The sequence below is a fragment of the Choloepus didactylus genome, chromosome X (assembly GCF_015220235.1).
Source record: "Choloepus didactylus isolate mChoDid1 chromosome X, mChoDid1.pri, whole genome shotgun sequence".
In the NCBI taxonomy this organism is placed as follows: domain Eukaryota; kingdom Metazoa; phylum Chordata; class Mammalia; order Pilosa; family Megalonychidae; genus Choloepus; species Choloepus didactylus.
In genome coordinates this window covers 45,725,099-45,746,090 of record NC_051334.1, presented here as the reverse complement: position 1 = coordinate 45,746,090, position 20,992 = coordinate 45,725,099, and the positions used below count along the sequence as shown (strand labels likewise).

General features: G+C 35.4%; 1 protein-coding gene across 13 annotated transcripts in view; it reads right to left on the bottom strand.

Annotated features, from left to right (window-relative positions):
• Nucleotides 1-14,334: 14,334 nt before the first annotated feature.
• Nucleotides 14,335-20,992, bottom strand: part of KDM6A (lysine demethylase 6A) — a 244,651-nt gene continuing 237,993 nt past the window's right edge. For 12 of the 13 annotated variants that reach the window (XM_037821207.1, XM_037821210.1, XM_037821212.1 and 9 more), the window contains 3 exons: nt 17,968-18,094; nt 16,224-16,394; nt 14,335-15,205 (listed from right to left, as the gene is read on the bottom strand). In XM_037821207.1, the coding sequence (XP_037677135.1) occupies nt 15,176-15,205; nt 16,224-16,394; nt 17,968-18,094 (328 nt within the window). In that variant the 3' untranslated portion in view covers nt 14,335-15,175. Of the gene's footprint in view, nt 15,206-16,223; nt 16,395-17,967; nt 18,095-20,992 lie in introns of those variants that run through there. The other variant, XR_005214496.1, reaches the window with a different exon arrangement.

Below are 20,992 nucleotides of genomic sequence, written 5' to 3'. Positions count from 1 at the left end.
CTTTATTTCTCTTCATAGTTGAATAATATTCTATTGTATGGATATACCACTTTTATTTATCCATTCATCAGTTGATGAGCATTTGAATTGTTTCAACTTTTTGCTATTATGAATAACACTGCTGTAAACATTTGTGTACAAATCTTTGTGTGAACATATGTTTTCACTTTTCTTGAGTATATATCTAAAAAGTGGGCTTTTTCTTCTTGAATCAATTTTTGTAATTTGTGCCTAATCTAAGTTGCTAAATTTATTGGTATAAAGTTATTCAAAATGTTCTCATATAATCTTTCTAATTTCTGTAAGGTCAGGAGGATGCCCCCTCTTTCATTCCTGATTTTGACAAATTATGTCTTCTCTCTCTTTTGTTTTTTGGTCAGTTTAAGTAAAGATTTGTCAATTTTGTTGATCTTTACAAAAAACTTATTTCACTTATTTACTTTATTTTTTGTTTAGTTTCAAATGATTCAGGAAAACAAAAGAATACACACAAACACCACATGCACATATACACACACAAATAGAGAGAGAATGAATAGGTGAATCTGAGGAAAGGGCATATAGGAGATCCTTGTTCTAATCGTGCAATGTTTCTATAAGTTGTAAATAATATCAAAATAAAAATTCAGAAAAAAAGAAAGATAAATTCTTCTCCTACCCCAGAGCAGACTACAGTGTGGCTCCAATGGCCAAGAAAGAGAGAGAGAGGTGAGGAGATGGAACTCAAGAAGGACAGGCCCAAAGCCACTGTCCAGTGTCTTCTCACATCCCAGTATAGCATGAGGAGACTCAAGAGGATGTTTTCATGCAGTTGAGAGCTGGCAAAAGTGGAGAGAGGGGCATGTAGTTCAGAATGAACAAGTCTGTGTGGTCCAAGGACAGAACACAAAGGAGAATGAGGCATCTTGCACAGATAGTGACCCCCTCCCCAAGCCTTGGTGACACATAAACTTGCAGAACTGAGATGCAACACAGGAGGTTCTTGAAACCTGAATTGACTGTTATCTCTGCCAGTCAATGAATTGGGGCTCTAAAATACAAATTATAGAAAAAGCTATATTTCTTGTGTATACTTTTCCTGGCCTGAGAAATGCATATCTGCTAAACACACACACACACACACACACGCACACACACACACACATAATGATAATACTAATCAAAAAAGCTGGAGTGGCTATATTAATATTAGACAAAGCAGACTTCAGAAGAGGAAAATCATCACAACGAAAAGGGATACTACATAATGATAAAAGAGTCAATTCTCCATGAAGACATAAGTATCCTAAATGTTTATGCACCTAACTACAGAGCTCCAAAATACATGAAGAAAAAAATGATAGAATTTAAAGGAAAAAATGCACAAATCCACATTTACACTTGGAGGCATCAACATTCCTCTCTGTAATTGGGATAGCAAGTAGACAAAATCTGCAAAGATACAGAAATATATAATATTACCAACTAACTTAATTGAAATTTATATAACATTCCATCCAATAATAGCAGAATAGGCATCAGAAAGGTCTTCAATAGGAAACTAAGTGGCTTAGAAGACAGTGAATCAGGTTACTCATTTATCCGTACATATTGAACATCACCACTTGAATGTCTCACAATGTACTTGTAGACATTCTACAGACATTTGGATCTTGATTTCCCCTAATTTAACTCCACTTTGAAAAGAGCCCTTCTTCATTGGTCCCCAGACTATTTATTCCCTAACTTAATGCCAGTCCAGCTCTTAAAAATAAATCTAGCTATATAAACATAAGAGCTAAAAACATAAAACTCTTAAAAGAAAACATAGGGGAAAATCTTCTTGACTTTGGATTTGGCAATGATTTCTTAGATATGACACCAAAATCACGAGCAACAAAACAAAACTTAGATGAATTGGACTTCATCAAAATTAAAAAATTTGTGTATCAAAGGACACTATCAAAAAAGTGAAAGATTATCCACAGAATGGAAAAATAATTTGGAAATAATATATCTGATAAGGGTTTAGTATCCAGAATATATAAAGAATTCCTGCAACTCAACAACAAAAAGACAAACAACCCACTTTAAAAATGGGCAAAGGACTTGGATAGATGTTTCCCCAAAGAAGATATACAACTAGGCAAAAAGAACATAAAAAGATGCTCAACATCTCTAATCATCAGAGAAATGCAAATCAAAACCACAATGAGATGCCACTTCACATCCACTAGAATGACCATTGTTAACAAAACAGAAAATAACAAGTGTGGCCAAGGATGTGGACAAATTAGAACCTTTGTATGGTGTTGGTGGGAATGTAAAATGGTGCAGCCACTGTGGAAATAGGTTTGGCAATTCCTCAAAAATTTGTACAAAGAATTACCACATGACCCAGCAATTGTAGGTATATACCCCCAAAGAATTTAAAGCAGGGACTCCAATAGATATGTACACCAATGTTCATAGAAGCATATTCACAATTGCCAAAAGGTAGAAACAACCCAAGTGTTCATCAACAGAGGTATAGGTAAACAAAATGTGGTATTATACATACAATGGAATATTATTCAGCCATAGAAGTGAATGAAGTTTTGATACATGCTACACCATGGATGAATCTTGAAATTTTTATTTTGAGTGAAATAAGCTAGACACAAAAAGATAAATATTTTCTGAGTCCACTTATATAAAATAACTAGAATAGGCAAATTCAGAGAGACAGAAAGTAGATTAGAGGTTACCAGGGTCCAGGGGTAGGGGAGAAAGGGGAATTATTGCTTAATAGGTACAGAATTTCCATTTGAGGTCATGGAAAGTCTTGTTAATGGATGGTGGTAATGGTAACACAACATTGTGAATGTAATTAATACTACTGAAATTTACACTTGAAATGGTTAAAATGTCAAATTTTGTGTTTTGTATATGTTACCACAATAAAAATTGAATAGCTTTTATATATCAAAGAATTATTACTTAGAATCTATAAAGAGAAGATTCCATTTTCAGCAGCAATGGAAAAGGAAAGTCAGTATGAAAATTGACTTGATTAATACTATTAACCAATTTGCCCTATCATTTATAGAAAATTCCCTCCAACAGCAGAATATACATTTTTTAAAGCACACACAGAATATCTACCAAGGTAGACCATAATCCAGTCCACAAAACAAGTGTCAATGAATTTAACAGGATTCAAGATATAAAAAATATGTTCTCTGACCACAGTAGAATTAAAATCATAACAGAAGAATGTCCTTAAAATGCCCAAATATCTGGAAGCTAAATAATACTCTTCTAAATAACCCATGTGTCAAGGAAGACATCAAAAGGGAAATTAAAAAGTATTTTGAAGTGAGTGAAAATGAATACATATCATATCCAAATTTGTGGGAGGTAGCTTGTGCAGGAAAAGTTTAACTCAGTAGACCTGGGTTGCTCAGACCTTCCATATTCCCAAGAAAGACCTGTTTTTAGGACTGGTCCTTGGCCTGTGTCTAGGAACTAAGCACTGTGCTCTTGGATTGTTCTGTCTGACAAGGGTGTTTCTGTATGCCTGAGGTCTTGTGCCATGCTGTGCCAGTTTGACCAGATGGTTTATGCTAACAATGGAATTTATGGTGACCACCTGTTTTTACTTGGTAAAGTCTGAGTCGCTAAGGCCAGTTAAGCAGGTGCTACATGCCTATGTGACTGACACCTAATAAAGTCCCTGAACACCAAGGCTCAATCAAGTGAACTTCCCTGGGCAACAATACATTGCACATGTCATCACACATTGTTGTTGGAATTAAGTGTGTCCCATATGACTCCACTGGAAGGGGACACCTGGGAGACTGTACCTGGTTTCCCCTAGATGTCACCTCATGTGCCTTTCCCCTTTGCTGATTTTAATCTGTATCCTTTCACTGTAATAAACTGTAACAATGAATATAACTTCTGAGTCCTGTGAGTCTTCTAGTGCATCACCAAGCCTGCGCCTCATCTTGGGGACTCCTGAAACACAGCTACAGCATAAATTAGATGAAATTTATAGTAATGAATGACTATATTAGAAAAGGTCTCAAAAATGACCTCAAATTCTACCATAAGAAACTAAAATAAGAGCAGCTAAAGAAACTTCAAGTAAGGAGAAGAATGGAAAAGAATACAGATGAGACAGAAAATCAATGAAACAGAAGGCAGAAACACAATAGGGAAAATCAACGAAATCAAAAGTTCATCCTTTGAGAAGTTTAAGAAAGTGGGAAATCTCTAGCTAGACTGATCAGGAGAAAAAAAGTGAAGATCCAATTTACCAATATCAGGAACGATATAGGTAACATGATTATAGAGTCTGCAAATATTGAAGGGATAAATTCCTTAAAAGACACAAATACCAGAGGGATGGCAATATGGTGGCATAGAGAGGAGTGGAATTTAGTTAGTCCCCTGGAACAACTAATGAACAACCAGGAACAACTAGTAAATAATTTGGAATAACTGCTGGGGGACAACTGTGACTGTCCACACATCGTACACCAACCTGGACTGGGAGGAATGCCCGAGATCACAGCATAAAATCTGTAAGTAAAACCTGCGGAACTGTGTTGGGAGCCCTCTCCCCCCACAGCAGGCTTAGCTGCGAAACCTTGCTATGGTAGAGAGCAACACTCTCCCAGCAAGCAAATATAGCTCAACTGAGCTCCCACTGGGGTTTTAATCAACAAATGTGGACTGCTGAATACAAGCTACAAGCCCCCAACAAGCAGACAGAGGCTTTTAGTGATGACTGATCTTAAAGAACCAGAAGACTCATCGGTCCTGGGAGGGGGATGTCAGAAGATCAGGTGTTACCTTTGGCCAACTAGTGAAACTGGGGGGCTATGCACTTCTCTAAAAGGGGGCTTTCTGTCCTTTTTTCTCTCTCTCAACCTGAGGGGCTCAGAGGAGAGAGTCACAGCCATTTTCAGTGGTGAGAGCCTCAGCCATTTTCAGTTCTCAGCGCTCTGACCCAGACATGGGTGGAGATAACAGGGAGAGACAATTCAAATGCAAATGATAACTCCCTAGGGGGTGTATCCTCCCTAAGAGTAAGGAGGTGAGGCCCAGCTTTCCCTTAAGAACCAGACCCCAGATCCTGGTGGAAAACAGCCAAAATAGAAACTGAAGCCAAAACACATCTCCTTACACAGTTGGGAGCAACAGGCTGACAGATGCCACCTGCTTGGCAGGTTAGGAAAAGCACAGTGACTGGAGACCTCACACGAAAGTCTGTCATTCTTCTAAGATACACCCTGAATATAACCCCATTTTGAGACCTGAACCCTTTGTGGTCTGGGAAAATCTGACTGGGGTAAACAAGGAAACCAGATGCCTAGACAACAGAAAACTACAATCTACCTAGGAAAAATGAAGATATGACCCAGTCAAAGGAACAAACTTACACCTCAATCAAGATACAGTTGAGATATTGTTTCACTTTAATGAAACAATCTATTAAAGATTTTCAAAGAAACAGGCTAAATCAAATAAAAAAACAAATAAATTCAGGGAAGATATAACAAAAGAGATGAAGGCTATAAAGAAAACACTGGGTGAACATAAGGTAGAACTCGAAAGTTTGAAAAAACTGGCAGAATCTATGGAAAGGAAAGGCACAATACCGGAGATGAAAAACACAATGGAGACATACAACAGCAGATCTCAAGAGGCAGAAGAAAACACTCAGGAACTGGAGAACAAGACACCTGAAAGCCTACACACAAAAGAACAGATAGGGAAAAGAGTGGAAAAATATGAGCAACATCTCAGGGAACTGAATGACAACATGAAATGCATGAATGTACATGTCATGGGTGTCCCCAAAGGAAAAGAGAAGGGAAAAGGGGCAGAAGCAATAGAAGAAATAATCAATGAAAATTTCCCATCTCTTACAAAAGACATAAAATTACAGATCCAAGAAGTGCACCGTATCCCAAACAGAACAGATGTGAATAGGCCTATGCCAAGAAAATTAATAATCATATTATCAAACATCAAAGACAAAGAGAGAATCCTGAAAGCAGTAAGAGAAAAGTGATCCATCACATATAAAGGAAGCTTGATAAGACTATGTGCAGATTTCTCAGCAGAAACCATGGAGGCAAGAAGGCAGTGTATGATATATTTAAGATACTGAAGGAGAAAAACTGCCAACCAAGAATCCTATATCTGGCAAAACTGTCCTTCAAATATGAGGGTGAGTTTAAAATACTCTCTGACAAACAGACAATGAGAGAGTTTGTGAACAAGATACCTGCTCTACAGGAAATACTAAAGGGAGAACTACAGATAGGAAGACAGAAGTGAGAGGTTTGGAACACAATTTTGGGTGATGGTAGCACAGCAATGTAAGTACACTGAACAAAGATGACTACGAATAGGGTTGAAAGAGGAAGGTTAGGAGCACGTAAGACACCAGAAGGAAAGAGGAAAGATAAAGACTGGGACTGTATAACTCAGTGAAACCTAGAGTACTCAACAGTTGTGATAAAATGTACAAATATGTTTTTTCATGAGGGAGAATAAATGAATGTCAGCCTTGCAAGGTGTTAAAAATAGGGTGGTATTGGGGGAAAAATACAATCAATGCAAACTAGAGACTATAATTAACAGAAACATTGTATCATGCTTTCTTTGATGTAACAAAGGCAATATACCAAAGCTAAATGCATATAAGAGGGGGGCATAAGGGAGGGGTATGGGATTCTTGGCACTGGCATTGTTCTCTCTTTATTCTACTTTAGTTTAATGCTATCTTTCCTAGCTGTAATGCTTTGTTTTTTTTCTCTTTCTTTTTTCTTTTTCTTTTGTCTATCTTCTTTGACTTTTCCTCCTTCTTTGTGGGAGACATGGAGATGTCATTATATAGATAGTGGTGAGGGAGGTGAATACATAAATATGTGACTATACAAGGAACCATCGATTATTTACTTAGAATGGAATGTATGGTGTGTGAAAAAAACTGTCTTTAAAAATGGGTTGATGAAGAAACCTTGAGGGCACTATATTGAGTGAAATAAGTCAGACACGTAAGGACAAATATTACAGGCACTTACTGATATGAACTAATTATAAAATGTAAACTCATAGACACTAAATATAAGTTACCAGGATATAGAACAAGGCTAAAGAGTGGCTAGCGGTTGCTTATTATGAGCAGAATGCTCAACTAGGTTGAAATTAAATGTTTGGAAATGAACAGAGATGATGGTAGCACATTGTGAGAATAACTAACAGTGCTGAATGGTGCATGAATGTGGCAGAAAGGGGAAGCTCAGAGTCATATATGTCACCAGAAGGAAAGTTGGAGGTTAAAAGAGGGGAATGTATAAAACAGTGAACCCTGTGGTGGGCAATGTCCATGATTAACTGTACAAATACTAGAAACCTCTTTCATGAACTAGAACAAATGAATGCCACTATGACTAGAAGTTAATACTAGAGGGGCATATAGGGAAATATACCTTTTGCAAACTATATACTACAGTTAGCAGTATTTTAATGTTCTTTCATCAATAGTAACAAATGTACTATACCAATACTATGAGTCAACAATGGAGGGGGGTTGATTAGGGGTATGGGAGGATTTGTTTCCTTTTTCTTTCTTTCCTTTCTGGAGTAATGAAAATGTTTTAAAAATTAAAAAAAATTGTGATGATGGATGCACAGCTGTATGATGGTACTGGGGGCAACTGATTGTACACTTTGGATCTTTGGATAATTGTGTATACCATACAATCTCAATATAAAAAAAAAAAGAAAAAAATACAATGCATGAATCCTGGTTTGATCTTGGTTCTGAATAAAAGAGAACAAAACCAGAAAGACATTTTTTGGGTGGAGGGGCACAATTGAGAAACTTTCCATTTGGACTCAATATTAGATGATATTGGTGTGATAATGGCAATTTTTTAGAGATTGCCTTTACTTTTTAAAATGCTGGTTGAATATTTAGGGACCAAGTGTCATGAAGTCTTCAACTTAGTTTTAGATGGTTCCCCAATCATAATAATAAATAAAAATGTGTCTGTCTATAGAGAGTGAAGGAGAAAGCAGATGGGAAAGAAATCAGAAGTAAATGAATACATGTGGGGAAATAAAGTTCAAAAGTGGTGGAAGTAACCTATGGTGTTAGAAGTCAGGGTGATAATTACCTTTGAGGAGAGAGGGTTGTAATGATAGGAGGAAGGGGGATCCTGTGGTGCTGGTAATGTTGTACTTCTTTATCAGTCTGGTGCATTACATAGGTGTTGACTTTGTAATAATGCATCAAAATTGTACGCTAATAATTTGTGCACTTTATCTTCCAATATACAAAGTTTATAAAAATTAAGATGATAAAAAGCTTAAACACACAAGAAAAATTCATTCTATTGCATTACAATCATTTAAATGGGAATAATTGGAGAGTTTAATTGGGAGGTAAGAGGGCGTAGTTTCCATCCCAGGGAATTAGCATTTCAATGTTAACCAGTAGATTCACAGAGCTCTACAAATGGTATCTTATTCATGAAACTTTCAGCAGACTGACCTTAACTAGATGGAGTCAGTCTTAGAGACAAATACTAATTCATGGCCTATGAACCCATCTGATTTACAAGAATTATGATTTATGAAAGGATAAATTACAGACTGATCAATATTTTAAAACCACCCAGGTTTTGTATACAGCAGTTGTGTTTTCAAATCTTTGGTACTTTCTACTTTTTGTTTTTGTTTTATTAAAACTTTTGATGCATCATTAGCTCAAAAAGTTTTGAACTTACCTCTCCAAATGTCTTCGGTACCTTAACTTAGAAAATCTTGACTTCAATCATAGATTTGGGTACTAATTTCCATTTATTAGACAGAATCCTTTCCATGTGCAGCCATCTCAAAAGTTGCATCCAATGAGTACATTATTTAATGAAAGATGATTATTTAAATAATTTATATCAAGTTCTCTAAAGATAACACTCTCATCCAGTTTCATTCTTTCAAACATTATTCTATCAAAGTGGAGAGCTAAGTTAATGTATAATTACAATTAACTAAGCCCACAAAGTTTATTCACTTTTCCTTTTCTCCCCTTACTCTTTATTTGTGCATTTTTAAAAGTAGGTGTGGTTCAGAGTATCATTTTGTGTTAATCATACCTTTAACCTATTTGAAGTCATCACACACACACACGGTTATATTTTAAACACTATAGGATAGTTCTTATGTTCATTAGAATCATTTTGTTGGTTCATATTAAAACATGTTTGATCACTTGGAAGTAAACTCTATGGCAGTGAATTTTTTTTATTTTTGGCTTTGAATGTCTTTTCTATTTTAAAAATTCATTTTGATTAAGTAATTCAATGATACCTGTTGTATCATTTAGTTATTCTCATAAAAATGCTGTGTCACAGACCACACTAAGACTTAATAATTATTTATTCTTGAAGATCTACAGGTCTAAGAAATGGCACAACTACTGCCTATATGCCATTAATCAAAGCAAGTCAAGGGTTGAGGAAGCACATCCTGCCCACAACGAGGCTATGGCAAAAATGTAATGCAGGGAGGGGTCAAGGATCCAATCCATCACACCTGCTGATAATTGGAGATATCCTGAAATATTCTAAAATGAGAACTTTGAGTCATAGAGTAGGCACAACTTTTCTAAAACTTGAATGCTCTACGAATATCTTATCTTGTCATAAAGAGTTGTATCATCACTACCTGTATAGAATCATGAATGAAATGGAAGGCAGACTTGTGAACGCATCAGACTAGAAGGGACTTTGGACTTCACTTTACCCAATGCCTTTTACAGATGAGTCAACTGAGGTCTAGATAAGTTAGGATAAATAATAAACTATATTGTAATTTAAGTTGAGCAATAACAGAGAAGAACTGAAAAAGAGCTGTAAACCCTAAAACTTAATCATGTATTTGGGGTAAAGTGTAGTCATGAAAACCTTAGGAGGAACATCATAAGAATTTGTTGAATCCATGATGTTTGAGAGTGACTGAAATTTCCTTACAGTCAAGGTAATGGGTTGACCTGAAGGCTGGAGTAGGGATTTATTCAGGTGGTGGTGGAATCATGGAAAACGCCCACCTTGGCCTTTCTGGAAAAATCACAGAGTATCTTAGTCACTGTCTACTCACACTTTTGGAGGAGCAACTCCCCACGGACCACCGGCAACAGAAGGCATGATTGGTTTTAAAACCATGAGAAAACTGTGGCTCTACATTTTTGTCAGGTAGGCAGTCTTAAAAACAAATCATTTTGAATATGTTCAATTGGATTCCTATCTTAAACTAGATTGATAAGTGGTAGTTGGAACCAAGTTTAGAAAAAATTCATAATAATCTTCACAGTGAGAATATTCTATTCCCTTATTTACCTGTCACACCAATTCTTGAGGTGCAATTATTTGATTTTAGGATAGTTACAACTTGGTAGACATCACATAAGACTTAAAAACAGGAATTCCCCTTTCTTCTATCATATTCTCTTTCTTATTCATTGTAGGCATCTTCAATCTGATAATTCACCATCTTTATTTTTCAACCACAATTGTGGGTTCTCATACAAACTAAACACACACTTCCTTTCCAGTCTAAGAGTGTAGAAATCTAGGAGTATGGTGCTGAGAGGAGGTAAATACTGCTCTCAAAATGCTTCTTCCAAAGACTAACTTAAACATTATACCATACATCCAGTTGTGCCTAGGACAGTCCTAATTGATAGCGGCCCCTTTCAATCTCAACGGGGTCCTGGTTTGGACTATAAAAGATATGGTCAGCCTAATTATAGGTTATCAACTTTAAAGAAATCCTGACTCGGTTAAAGAAACATTCAGAATGAAAAGTTTCTTTCAAACATTAATGCAGAATAAGCACTTAATATTTCCTATTTCTCTACAGTGGGAAGTAGAATAGCACTTGTTCTGGAGTTAGATTGGCAGAGTTGGACTCCTGGTTCCGTCACTTAATGAACTTTGGGCAAGTTACATGATCTCTTCTTGCTTCAATCATCTGTAAGATGGGGCTAAAACAGTACCTGACTCAGAAGGTCATTGTGAGGACTAAACAGAACAATGTATATGAAATACTAGCACCACCCTTTGCACAAGTGCTCGGCAAACATTATGTTAAGTCACTAAAAAAAATATCTTCATTCTCCTGTTCAACCGACAAGTTATGCCTTCCTTTCAAAAGCAAAGCATCACTCTGGGCAATGCTACAAGTTGATGATTTGTTTGCTATACACCAAAGACCAGGATAATTTCATGTCCAGGGCTCCTAGAAAGACTGAACTGCCCCCCCCCCCCCCACCTTTTCAAATTCACTACCTTTTACTACCCATGGCAGTCAGGTTGTCACTCCACTGAAGGTGCTCTGGCAATTGTCAACAATGTTGTGACAACCCAAAGGAATCTCTTTAATCCTCATCATTGCAGCAAGGTACAGTTCTTTTTTCAAAAGCTTTGCCTTGTCTACCACCACCCCTGGTGCTTTCTTCTCCCTCGTAGTCTCCTCCATCTTCCCTTTATGTTCCTTAGGTATATTTGTTCTCCCTCCTCACCTGGTTAGACAGTTCCTGAATGATTTTATCCTCTCCCATGGACTTAAGCACCACTTCAACGGATAGCCAGATAAGAAACTATCCATCCAGGCCACTCCTAATTCCAGACCAACCTATCAAGCTGCTACTTTTCTAAACAAATTACTTAGATGCCCTACAAGCAGTTCATTATTTTCTACCACCAGAACTCCTCTTCTGCATTTCTGATTCTGGTTAGAATTATCTCCACCCACCTGGTTGACAACTAATGGGTCCTGGGGATTTTACTGTTGTCTCCCAAATCTGTGCCCTTACACCCCCATCCTCATATCTGTTCATCCCCAAATCATCTCTTCCCTGAACCTCTGTGCTTTAGAAATATCCCTCTGGCAACAAAGTAGAGGACAGATGGAATCTTGTTAAAGCAGGCAGGATACTACTGCAAATTTAATGTTCTTTTGCTTAAAACCAGTCCATGGCCCCATGTTAACCACAGGGTAAAATCTAAGCATTTAATATGGCAGAGGAGGCCTTCTATCAGTGGGTCCTTTCTACCTTCCAATTGTCTTTTAACACTCTTCCAATGCCTTATGTCAAACTACCTAAAGTTTCCAAATATCCTTGCTCTGTAAGGTGTGATGATGTAACACCTGCTTAAATAAAAACCCAATACTACTCACTCTTCTTGTTACCTCCTCTAGAAGGTTTTGCCTGATATACTTAACGTGAATATCCCATATTAGATGTGTGTATGGAGAGTAGAGGGCAGGGATTGCATTTTATTTTATTTTTTTAGGAGATGCTAAATAAGTCAACTAAATCAAAATACACATGATGATAATTTAAAGTTAATAAATAGGTTCAACATACCTGAGGCAGATACTTCATTTAAGTTAAATTCATAATATTATATGATCTTAAATTTCAGTTGACTGGGATTTTGAGTGTCCTAATTATCAATTTACAATTTTGGAAAAGTGACTTAGATTTTATTTCAAAATGCAGAAGCCAAAACTTTTTCATTGATTAATTTAAATACTGGGTTAAGCAAGTTCAATTGATATACTGATGGTAGAGTTCCTATTTAAATGACAATGAGAAAAGAATATGAATTAGCTCTCACTTTCTGGATTAACATCTGTTTTATGCATTGTATGGATTAGCTTCTTTCTCTAAACACTGTATGTGCTGTGACACAAACAAGTTTAATTCTTAGGAAACCTGGATCAAGTATGTCTTAACAGAACTTACAAGCAGTAGAGAGAAAAAATTATTCTTTTCCATCTGAAACCCGAAAAACTCAAACTATAAAGGATTTAAATTGATGAAAAAAAAGCAGTTTACATAGGACTTTACTCATCTAGTTATTCTTCACAGTAATGCTGTGTTTGGTTTCTATCTCTTAGCCTTGATCCATTAAAACACGCTAAAGCTTCTGAACAAGCATCATTCTTGACGTATAATCCAAATATGTATTAGTAGTGAAACACCAGTAAATTACTCTTAAGTGCCAGATAAGTTATATTAATCTTGGCAATAAATTATCTTAAGAAAATTACAGAAAATAAGACATTATATCAATAATATAAACTAGTACTGGTTAAGAAACATTCAGGTGTAGCTTCAGCATTCTTATTATCTTTGCTTCCCGATGGCTAGTTTGCAATTTTTGTTTGCAAAAATGTTCTGTCTTGAGTTCTTTTATTCTCAATGATTCTGGATGGGAGATTATACAAGAAAACCACTTAAAAATATTAGTGGTTAAACATCCTAAGAGAACTTAGATAAGCATTCCTACTTCTTAACTAATATTTGTGATTATTTCCTTCTGAAATTATAAAGAGATGATTGGACCTAACAGATACTCAATATCTAACAAATTAACTAACTGAATAAAACATCTCCATGCTTTCAGCCTTTGAATTGTTTCCAGGAAGATAACATACTCCAAAACTATTTGAAAAGAGTACTTGATTAATGCAATCAGCACATTTCAACAGATATTATTATAAATCCTCTTTATAGACATAACTTCATTCATAGCACTCTCTGTGCTTCTTTACTAAAACTTCCTAGAAAATTCTTAACAAGAACATGGCAATAAAATGAGAATGTGTGCCAAATGCAAGGTGCCATTCTTATAAAATGAAATACTGTATCACTTGTTAATATAGCTTGCTAAATTTTACTTGTGATATGGGATTTACACACCGCCCCCCCCATCATGTTATATAAGCAGGAAAGCATGAGATTTCAAAACTGCCTAACTTTAAAAAAGTCTCTCATTTATTAGAACTCTAAAATAGAGCCCTTTGTCCTGAATCTTTTATCAATATAAAACTCTACTAAGTGATGTACAAGATTTTTCAAGTCCATATAACACTCCTTTTAAAATCTTAAGTTCAATCACTATTTGTTTCCTACTATTATACTACATTTTGGCAGCAATTTTTTATTGGGCTGTCATTGCAATAACTGCAACTTAACAATAAACCAGTCTGACATTTTAGGTCTTGAAGATACATACCATATATATTTCTTTAAAAATAATCATACTTTTGTAAGCAATACTTTACAGTAGACACCTCAAAAAATCTACCATATATGTGAAACTTAAAAAGAGAAAAATTTAAGTTCTAAATCTTTATACATATATATATCCAGATTTCTATATATATTATATATACATACATAAGTATATATAAAATATATATAATCAGATTTGAAAAATGAACAAAAACTGGGCACTGTACATAAAGTCCTTTTAAAACTCAAACAATAGAAAACTCTTTAAACATTAAACAATTTTAATAAAAGTTTCTGTACAATGCTAAGCCGTTTATTTACACATAGAAAATGTAATAGGAGTAGTGTTTGAAATTACATAACTCCTTAAAATTTCAATGGCAGGTAAATCTGGAAAAAATAACAGCATTCCATTCACAAATATTTTCAAGCAATAAATATGTATTTATAAATAGTGTAAATTTACATCAAGATTAGAAACAAAAATCACAAATCTGAAGTTTATTCCTTAGTCTATGTGCAATCCATTATCTTTGTGACTTGGTTGTTAATTTTTAACATTTTATTTAGGAACCAAAAGTGTAACCGTCATGGTTTCAAAACAAGACAGAAAAACATAAAAGCAGTAAAAAAGTTTCTTACCTAACTTTTCACATTAAAAAAAAGTTGACCAAAGAAAGACTTAAAATTGCTAATTACCTTACAAAGAAATGACCAGCTAGGCTACTATCTTTTTCCAAGGAAAATTCTGAAGGGGGAAAAGATAGATGAAAACCAATTCATCAGCCCAGAAATAGAGAAATATAAAAGAGGTTGTCTTCAAGTCAGTAGTCTGTATAATGTTGCCAGTTCTGTCAGATATATACAAAACATGGAAATTATTATTTTTTTTTTCTGCAATACAACTGGATCAGCTTTGTGAGAGTCCTGGACTAGGAGCAGGGCTCTCCCCTGTCCAATTGGTTGACACTCCGCACTTGGAAGGTTGCATAGACACAGTTTTCAGCCAGCAGCCTTACGAGATAGCTACAAAAACCAGTGGTGCAGAACTGGGTTACTTCCTGAATAGCAGAAAAAGTCTCATTTAATGTCCATGGAACAATATCAAGATGAAGAGGATGGTAATGGAGGAGCCTGAAAATAAAAGTAAGGTTATGTTAATTATTTTGGTATACAAAGTGTTAATAGTGTTCCCTAGCACATGGCTACAAAGTAACATATAGTATGCTTATGAAGTTAAGGGAAATAACAACTCTCAAGAAAGTTCAACAGCTTGCTACACCATGTAAAAGCACAACCTGGCCAATTTTCCTAAGAGCCTGAGACCACTACCCTACTCAATGTATCACCATTTTTTTGTACTTCTTCATCAATTAGTCGAAAGTTCCTGGAACATTTGTTTAGATTGATTTACAAAAACAAAAGGCCTGTAGAAAAATATTTTTTAACAAAAATATTCAAGCAATTTTGAAGATCATTCAAGTGAAAAGACCAGGAACTAAATTTCAAAAATTCAGTTTCCGATCACATGTGTGTGAGAGAAAAGTATTAGAGGAAATCAATAATTCATAAAACTATTGATCAGCTAGCTTCCTCTTAAGCATCTCCCATTTGAAATTAAAAGCTGTGTGCAATTTTTATAAGTATATTTGAATTTCATAAGAATATATAATATACCAGGGAAGCTAAGTTCCACAAAAAATTCCCATGATAATACCTCTGGCAAGGATAAAATTTTAAATAAATACAATTAGCTCTAAGTATATTTAAAAGCACACTTGCTGATTCATTTTTTTATCATCCCTATAGCAGGCACTAATAACTTATGTACACAAAATTAACTTGGAATAAATGACAGAAAAGATATGATAGTGTTCTAAAACACACAAAGATTTTAAATGTAATTGTGACATTAGTTAGGCTGACATTATTTTCTTCTCATCCAGGAAGTAAAGTGAAAATGATATATGCCAATTGTATATGAATAAATTACTTGGACATGGGGGAATGATATGAATATTTCCTCATGCAATATCTAACGAGCCAAAGGAAAATTTAAATATTTCATTACCTCCTACCTATCAGGTGGCAGAGCAAATACTGCTGCTTCACAACCCAGCTAACTATGTACTCACATGCTGATATCACTTACTAATGTAAATTGGTCATAGACTTGCATCAGGTCCTCCATTTTGTACTGTTCTAGCACCACAAAATTTTCCAGGTTTCCGTTTGTTTTTCGTGCACAATCTTGGCAATGTACTATGTAGGTCTTTCGAGAATTGCTCTCATTAGTGACAAAAAGCAGATCAAAAACTTCCACCTATTATAAGCAAGAGAAAAAGCATTCAATAGAAATAGTGGTATTTATTGTACTGTTTTAGAATAATTACGATTTCTTTCCTCCAGAAGCAAATGTGACACTTTAATAATAAAAAACAGAACCACAGAGAAGCAGTATTTTCCCATTAGCAAATACATAGAACAGCAAATAAAAAATAGATTCTACTTTAAGCCATTGGTTCCTACACCCAAGAACATACATCAGATTTACCCATGGAGGTTTTTAGAAATATTTTAAGTCCAGTGCTCCCCAAGGAGGATGCAACAGGGGCCAGGACCTGGGTACGTATTTTCAAAAAACTCTTCAGGCAGTCCTGATGTTTCTTTCTGGTCGAGTTGCTGGATTTTAGGTTTATGGGGGCACTTTGGTTTTTTTGGGTCCTTGCTTGGGATCTGGGGAGCTTTTCTGGCAGATTACTAGGAGAAGCAAAGAACTTTGCCTCTGGCTTTTTTTGGAGTCCATCTCAGGTCTTTCTTCCCCAGTGAACAGGTGACTTCTTTCCGTCTCTTCTTTGATTCTTGGCTTCTTTGCTGGGTCAGAAAATTTGTGAACATTCTTCAACTTGTCCCTCACTTCTGCCATTTAACAAGCTGTCTTTTATATTTTGCCTTCTAAATATTTTTGAATGACTCCTCTTCTTTAATATTCCCACTGCCAGATTCTAATCTAGGCCTTAAGATAGCAATTCTTTTCTAAGACCATTGCTTTCTATCTCCATCCTCTTCAACCACCTTTCTATCTGAAATACATATTGTAGTCCCTTGCTCAAGAACTTCTAACGGTTTCAATAACCTCAGACTAAATATCAAATTATAAACAGAATTTGTATAGTCTGTGTCCCAGCCACAATGGACTCCTTTCCCTTTTCTGATTAAACCATTCCATTTCTCCACTCCTATGTTGTTCCTATAACCCATGACATTCTTTCCCCAATTCTCATCATATTTTTGCTTGTTGAAATCACACTCATCCTTCAAAGATGGACTCAAATGTTAACACTTGTATGAACTCTTAGCCCAATACCAGAAGGGAAAAGTAAGTTATTTTTTCCCTTGGTGTTTTCCTAACAGTTAGTATGTCCAATATCACATTCATCACAATCTCATGTTTGTAAGTTGTTTTCTCCGAGTAGAATGTAAGCTCCTTGAGAGCAGGTACCACATCTTTGTTTCTGTATCTCTTGCAAGTATCATGTACTGAACCAGAGAGGACTTAATACTGATCTGCCAGGAGCTATACCGAACTATATCCAGTTTATTTGACATCTGGATTGTTCCTAGTTTAAAATCTCAGGCTGTATTTGATGATTATCACCCATTAAAGACCCACCAGAAGAACGACACTATCATATCATAGATACTTTTAGCGTTAATTCATAGTTAGTGAAATACTGTATCATCAGGTTAAATTTTAATATAATAGCAAAATAAAAAGAAAATAGCAAGACTGAAGACAATGCCAATTTTAGTATAATGTACTACATAAAAAGTATAAGCAAATTAAAAAATAGAACTGAAGAGAAACTCAAAGTGGAGAGAGAACAGTTACTTACTTCACATATGCTACAGTAATGGGCTGGTTCTTCTTTTGTCCGTCCGTGCCATATAATCTCTTTTCCTGCAGCAATGAGAGCTTCCCTCAGTGTCTGACATTGCTTCAGAGTTCTCAGAAGACAATACCTATTGTGGGGGAAAAATTATTTGTGACCAGCAACTGAATATTTTTGAGTATTTTTTAGCATAAAAGATATGCCAATTAGAAATAACTCCAAGAGACTTGGTTCTAATGCCTATGACTTCCTAATTTTTATTTTGTCAATTTCTCAGACATTCTCAGATTAGAAAAGAATGAGATAATGCTCAGCAGGTCTGACAATGACAATATTAAATCATTTAAAGTTGAGAATAATTGATATCTGGATATTAAAATATAATGACCTTAATATACAAGAACTGACCCTTGCTTAAATATAAGTTGCTAATTTTGGCTCTTATTTGGGCAAGTTGGTTAACCTCTCTGGGAGTCAATTTCCTCATCCTTGACATAAGGGGTCTGAATTCCAGTTCTGAAACGTTATGATTCTACTAAGGCGAGAAGGCATATTATTTCTATCAACACTACCTAGACACAAACAGCATCATCATTTATACAGCTGCTTTTTAAACTTTTGAGTTCATAAGCAGAAACCACATATATAGGTTTAGTCACAACAGGATACAAAATTGGTTTAACTATATAGTGATATAGTGCTAAAGAAGAAAAAAAGACATTTCCTCAATTTTAACTTGAAGATAATATAATGGAATCCTTCATTTATATTATCACACTTGAACTTTCCTTATAATTTATACCTTTTCTAAACTTGTATTTATGATGCTAACATAGTGAATTCTCACAATTTCTGCTGATTTTCCTACAGTCTGCTGCCATTACTTGGAATTATCTGATAAATTTTTACTGTCCTGTCAATCTCCATTTGAACAGAGACGATGTCTAATGCATTTTCCAGCTCTAATACTCAGAGACAATGAGAATACCATAAAGAAAAGGAAACTGATTTAGCAACTGCATGTTTGAAAGCAAAGGTCTTATTCATGCTATCTATCTACTGCCTAGGACAGTGCCTGGCCTAGAGTAGGGATTCAATAAACATTTTATTATTAAATAACTAAAATTGTATTTTAAATGATAGAATACTTAATTTCTCAATTTATATTTCCCTGCTATTTGTTAAGTTACTAGGTTAAAATACTGTTACTTATCAGAACCCATGTAAATTAAGCCAGGGGTAAAAATGACTAAAAATATAGGCAACGCCTTTTAACTTATTTAATAAATATAAAACAATATCAATTTTAAAGTTGTAAGGCAATCTCCTTAAGTATAATATTCAAAGGGTTTCACTCAGTTTGGCTTTATCAATTCTTGCGTGCTTAACTTATTCAGAAATGAAAACAATGTTTAAATGTCAAAGGTAGGACACCTGTATCTATGTACCTGTGCCTGTATTTTTGGGATGGGTGTCAGGGAAGGTAGCAAGTAAAAATTTAGTTCATCACAAAAAGAAAGAAAAAATAATTCAGACTATGCCTACAGTTCTTGAACAGTACCTCTTCCTCCCTTTTTTCCTCTTCATAACCCATTCAATTCACCTCTGGCGGCACAGATCTTACTAATTTTACCAAGTAGTGCTTCAAAACAAGGTCTCTTTCACAGGGAAAATAATGCCTAAAACTCTGCGGATATCTTTGGAACATATTCAAACTCAGTTCTGCTCCCATATAGGGAAAAAAAAAACGAAAGTAATGAACATAAAAGAGTAACAAATGGAATCGAACTGAGAGCTCAGAAATAGACCCTTAGGATCTATGGTCAATTGATTTGTGACAAAGTCCTCAAATCCATTGAACTGGGATAGAATAGTCTCATCAGTAAATGGGGCTGGGAGAATTGAATATCCTTATCTAAAGGAATGGAAGAGGATCCCTACTTCACACCCTATACAAAAATCAAATCAAAATGGATAAAAGACCTGAATATAAGAGCCAGTACCATAGAACTCCTAGAAGAAAATATAGGGAAAAATCTTCAAGACCTAGTGATAGGAAGTAACTTCTTAGGCCTTATACCCAAAGCACAAGCAATTAAAGAAAAAAAAGATAAATGGGGACTCCTCAAGATTGAACACTTCTATGCTTCAAAGGACTTTGTCAAAAAGGCGCAGAGGTAGCCAACCCAATGGGAAAGAAGACTTGGTAATCATATATTTGATAAGGGTTTGATATCCAGTATATATAAAGAAATTCTAAAACTCAACAATAAAAGGACAAACAACTCAATTGAAAAATGGGTAAAAGACATGGATAGACACTTTTCCAAAGAGGAAAACAAATGGCTCAACAGCATATGAAAAGATGCTTAACTTCATCAGCTATTAGGGAAATGCATATCAAAACTTCAATGAGATATCATCTCACACCTCTAAGAATGGCCACTATTATACAAAAAGGAAACTACAAATGTTGGAGAGGATGTGGAGAAACAGGAACACTTATCCACTGCTGGTGGGAATGTAAAATGGTACAGCCACCTTCGAAGACAGTTTGGCAGTTCCTCAGAAAACTAAATATTGAGTAGCCCTATGACTCAGCAATTCCACCACTCGGTATATACCCAGAAGATCTGAAAGCAAGGACAGAAACAGACATTTGCACACCAATGTTCACAGCGGCATTACTCACAATTGCCAAAAGATGGAACCAATCCAAGAGTCCATCAACAGATGAGTGACTAAACAAAATGTGGTACATACATAAAATAGATTATGAAGGAATGAGGTCCTGAAGCATGTGACAACATGGATGAACCATGAAGACACAATGCTGAGTGAAATAAGTGACACAAAAGGACAGATATTGTATGATTTCACTAATATGAACTACCAGAACATGTAAACTGAGTTTTAAAATGTAGAATATAGGGTACCTAGAGATAGACAGAAGCTAGAGAAGGGGGAGCGGTTACCTAATATGTACAGAATTGGTAACAAGGTTGAAGTCAAATGTTTGGGAATGGAT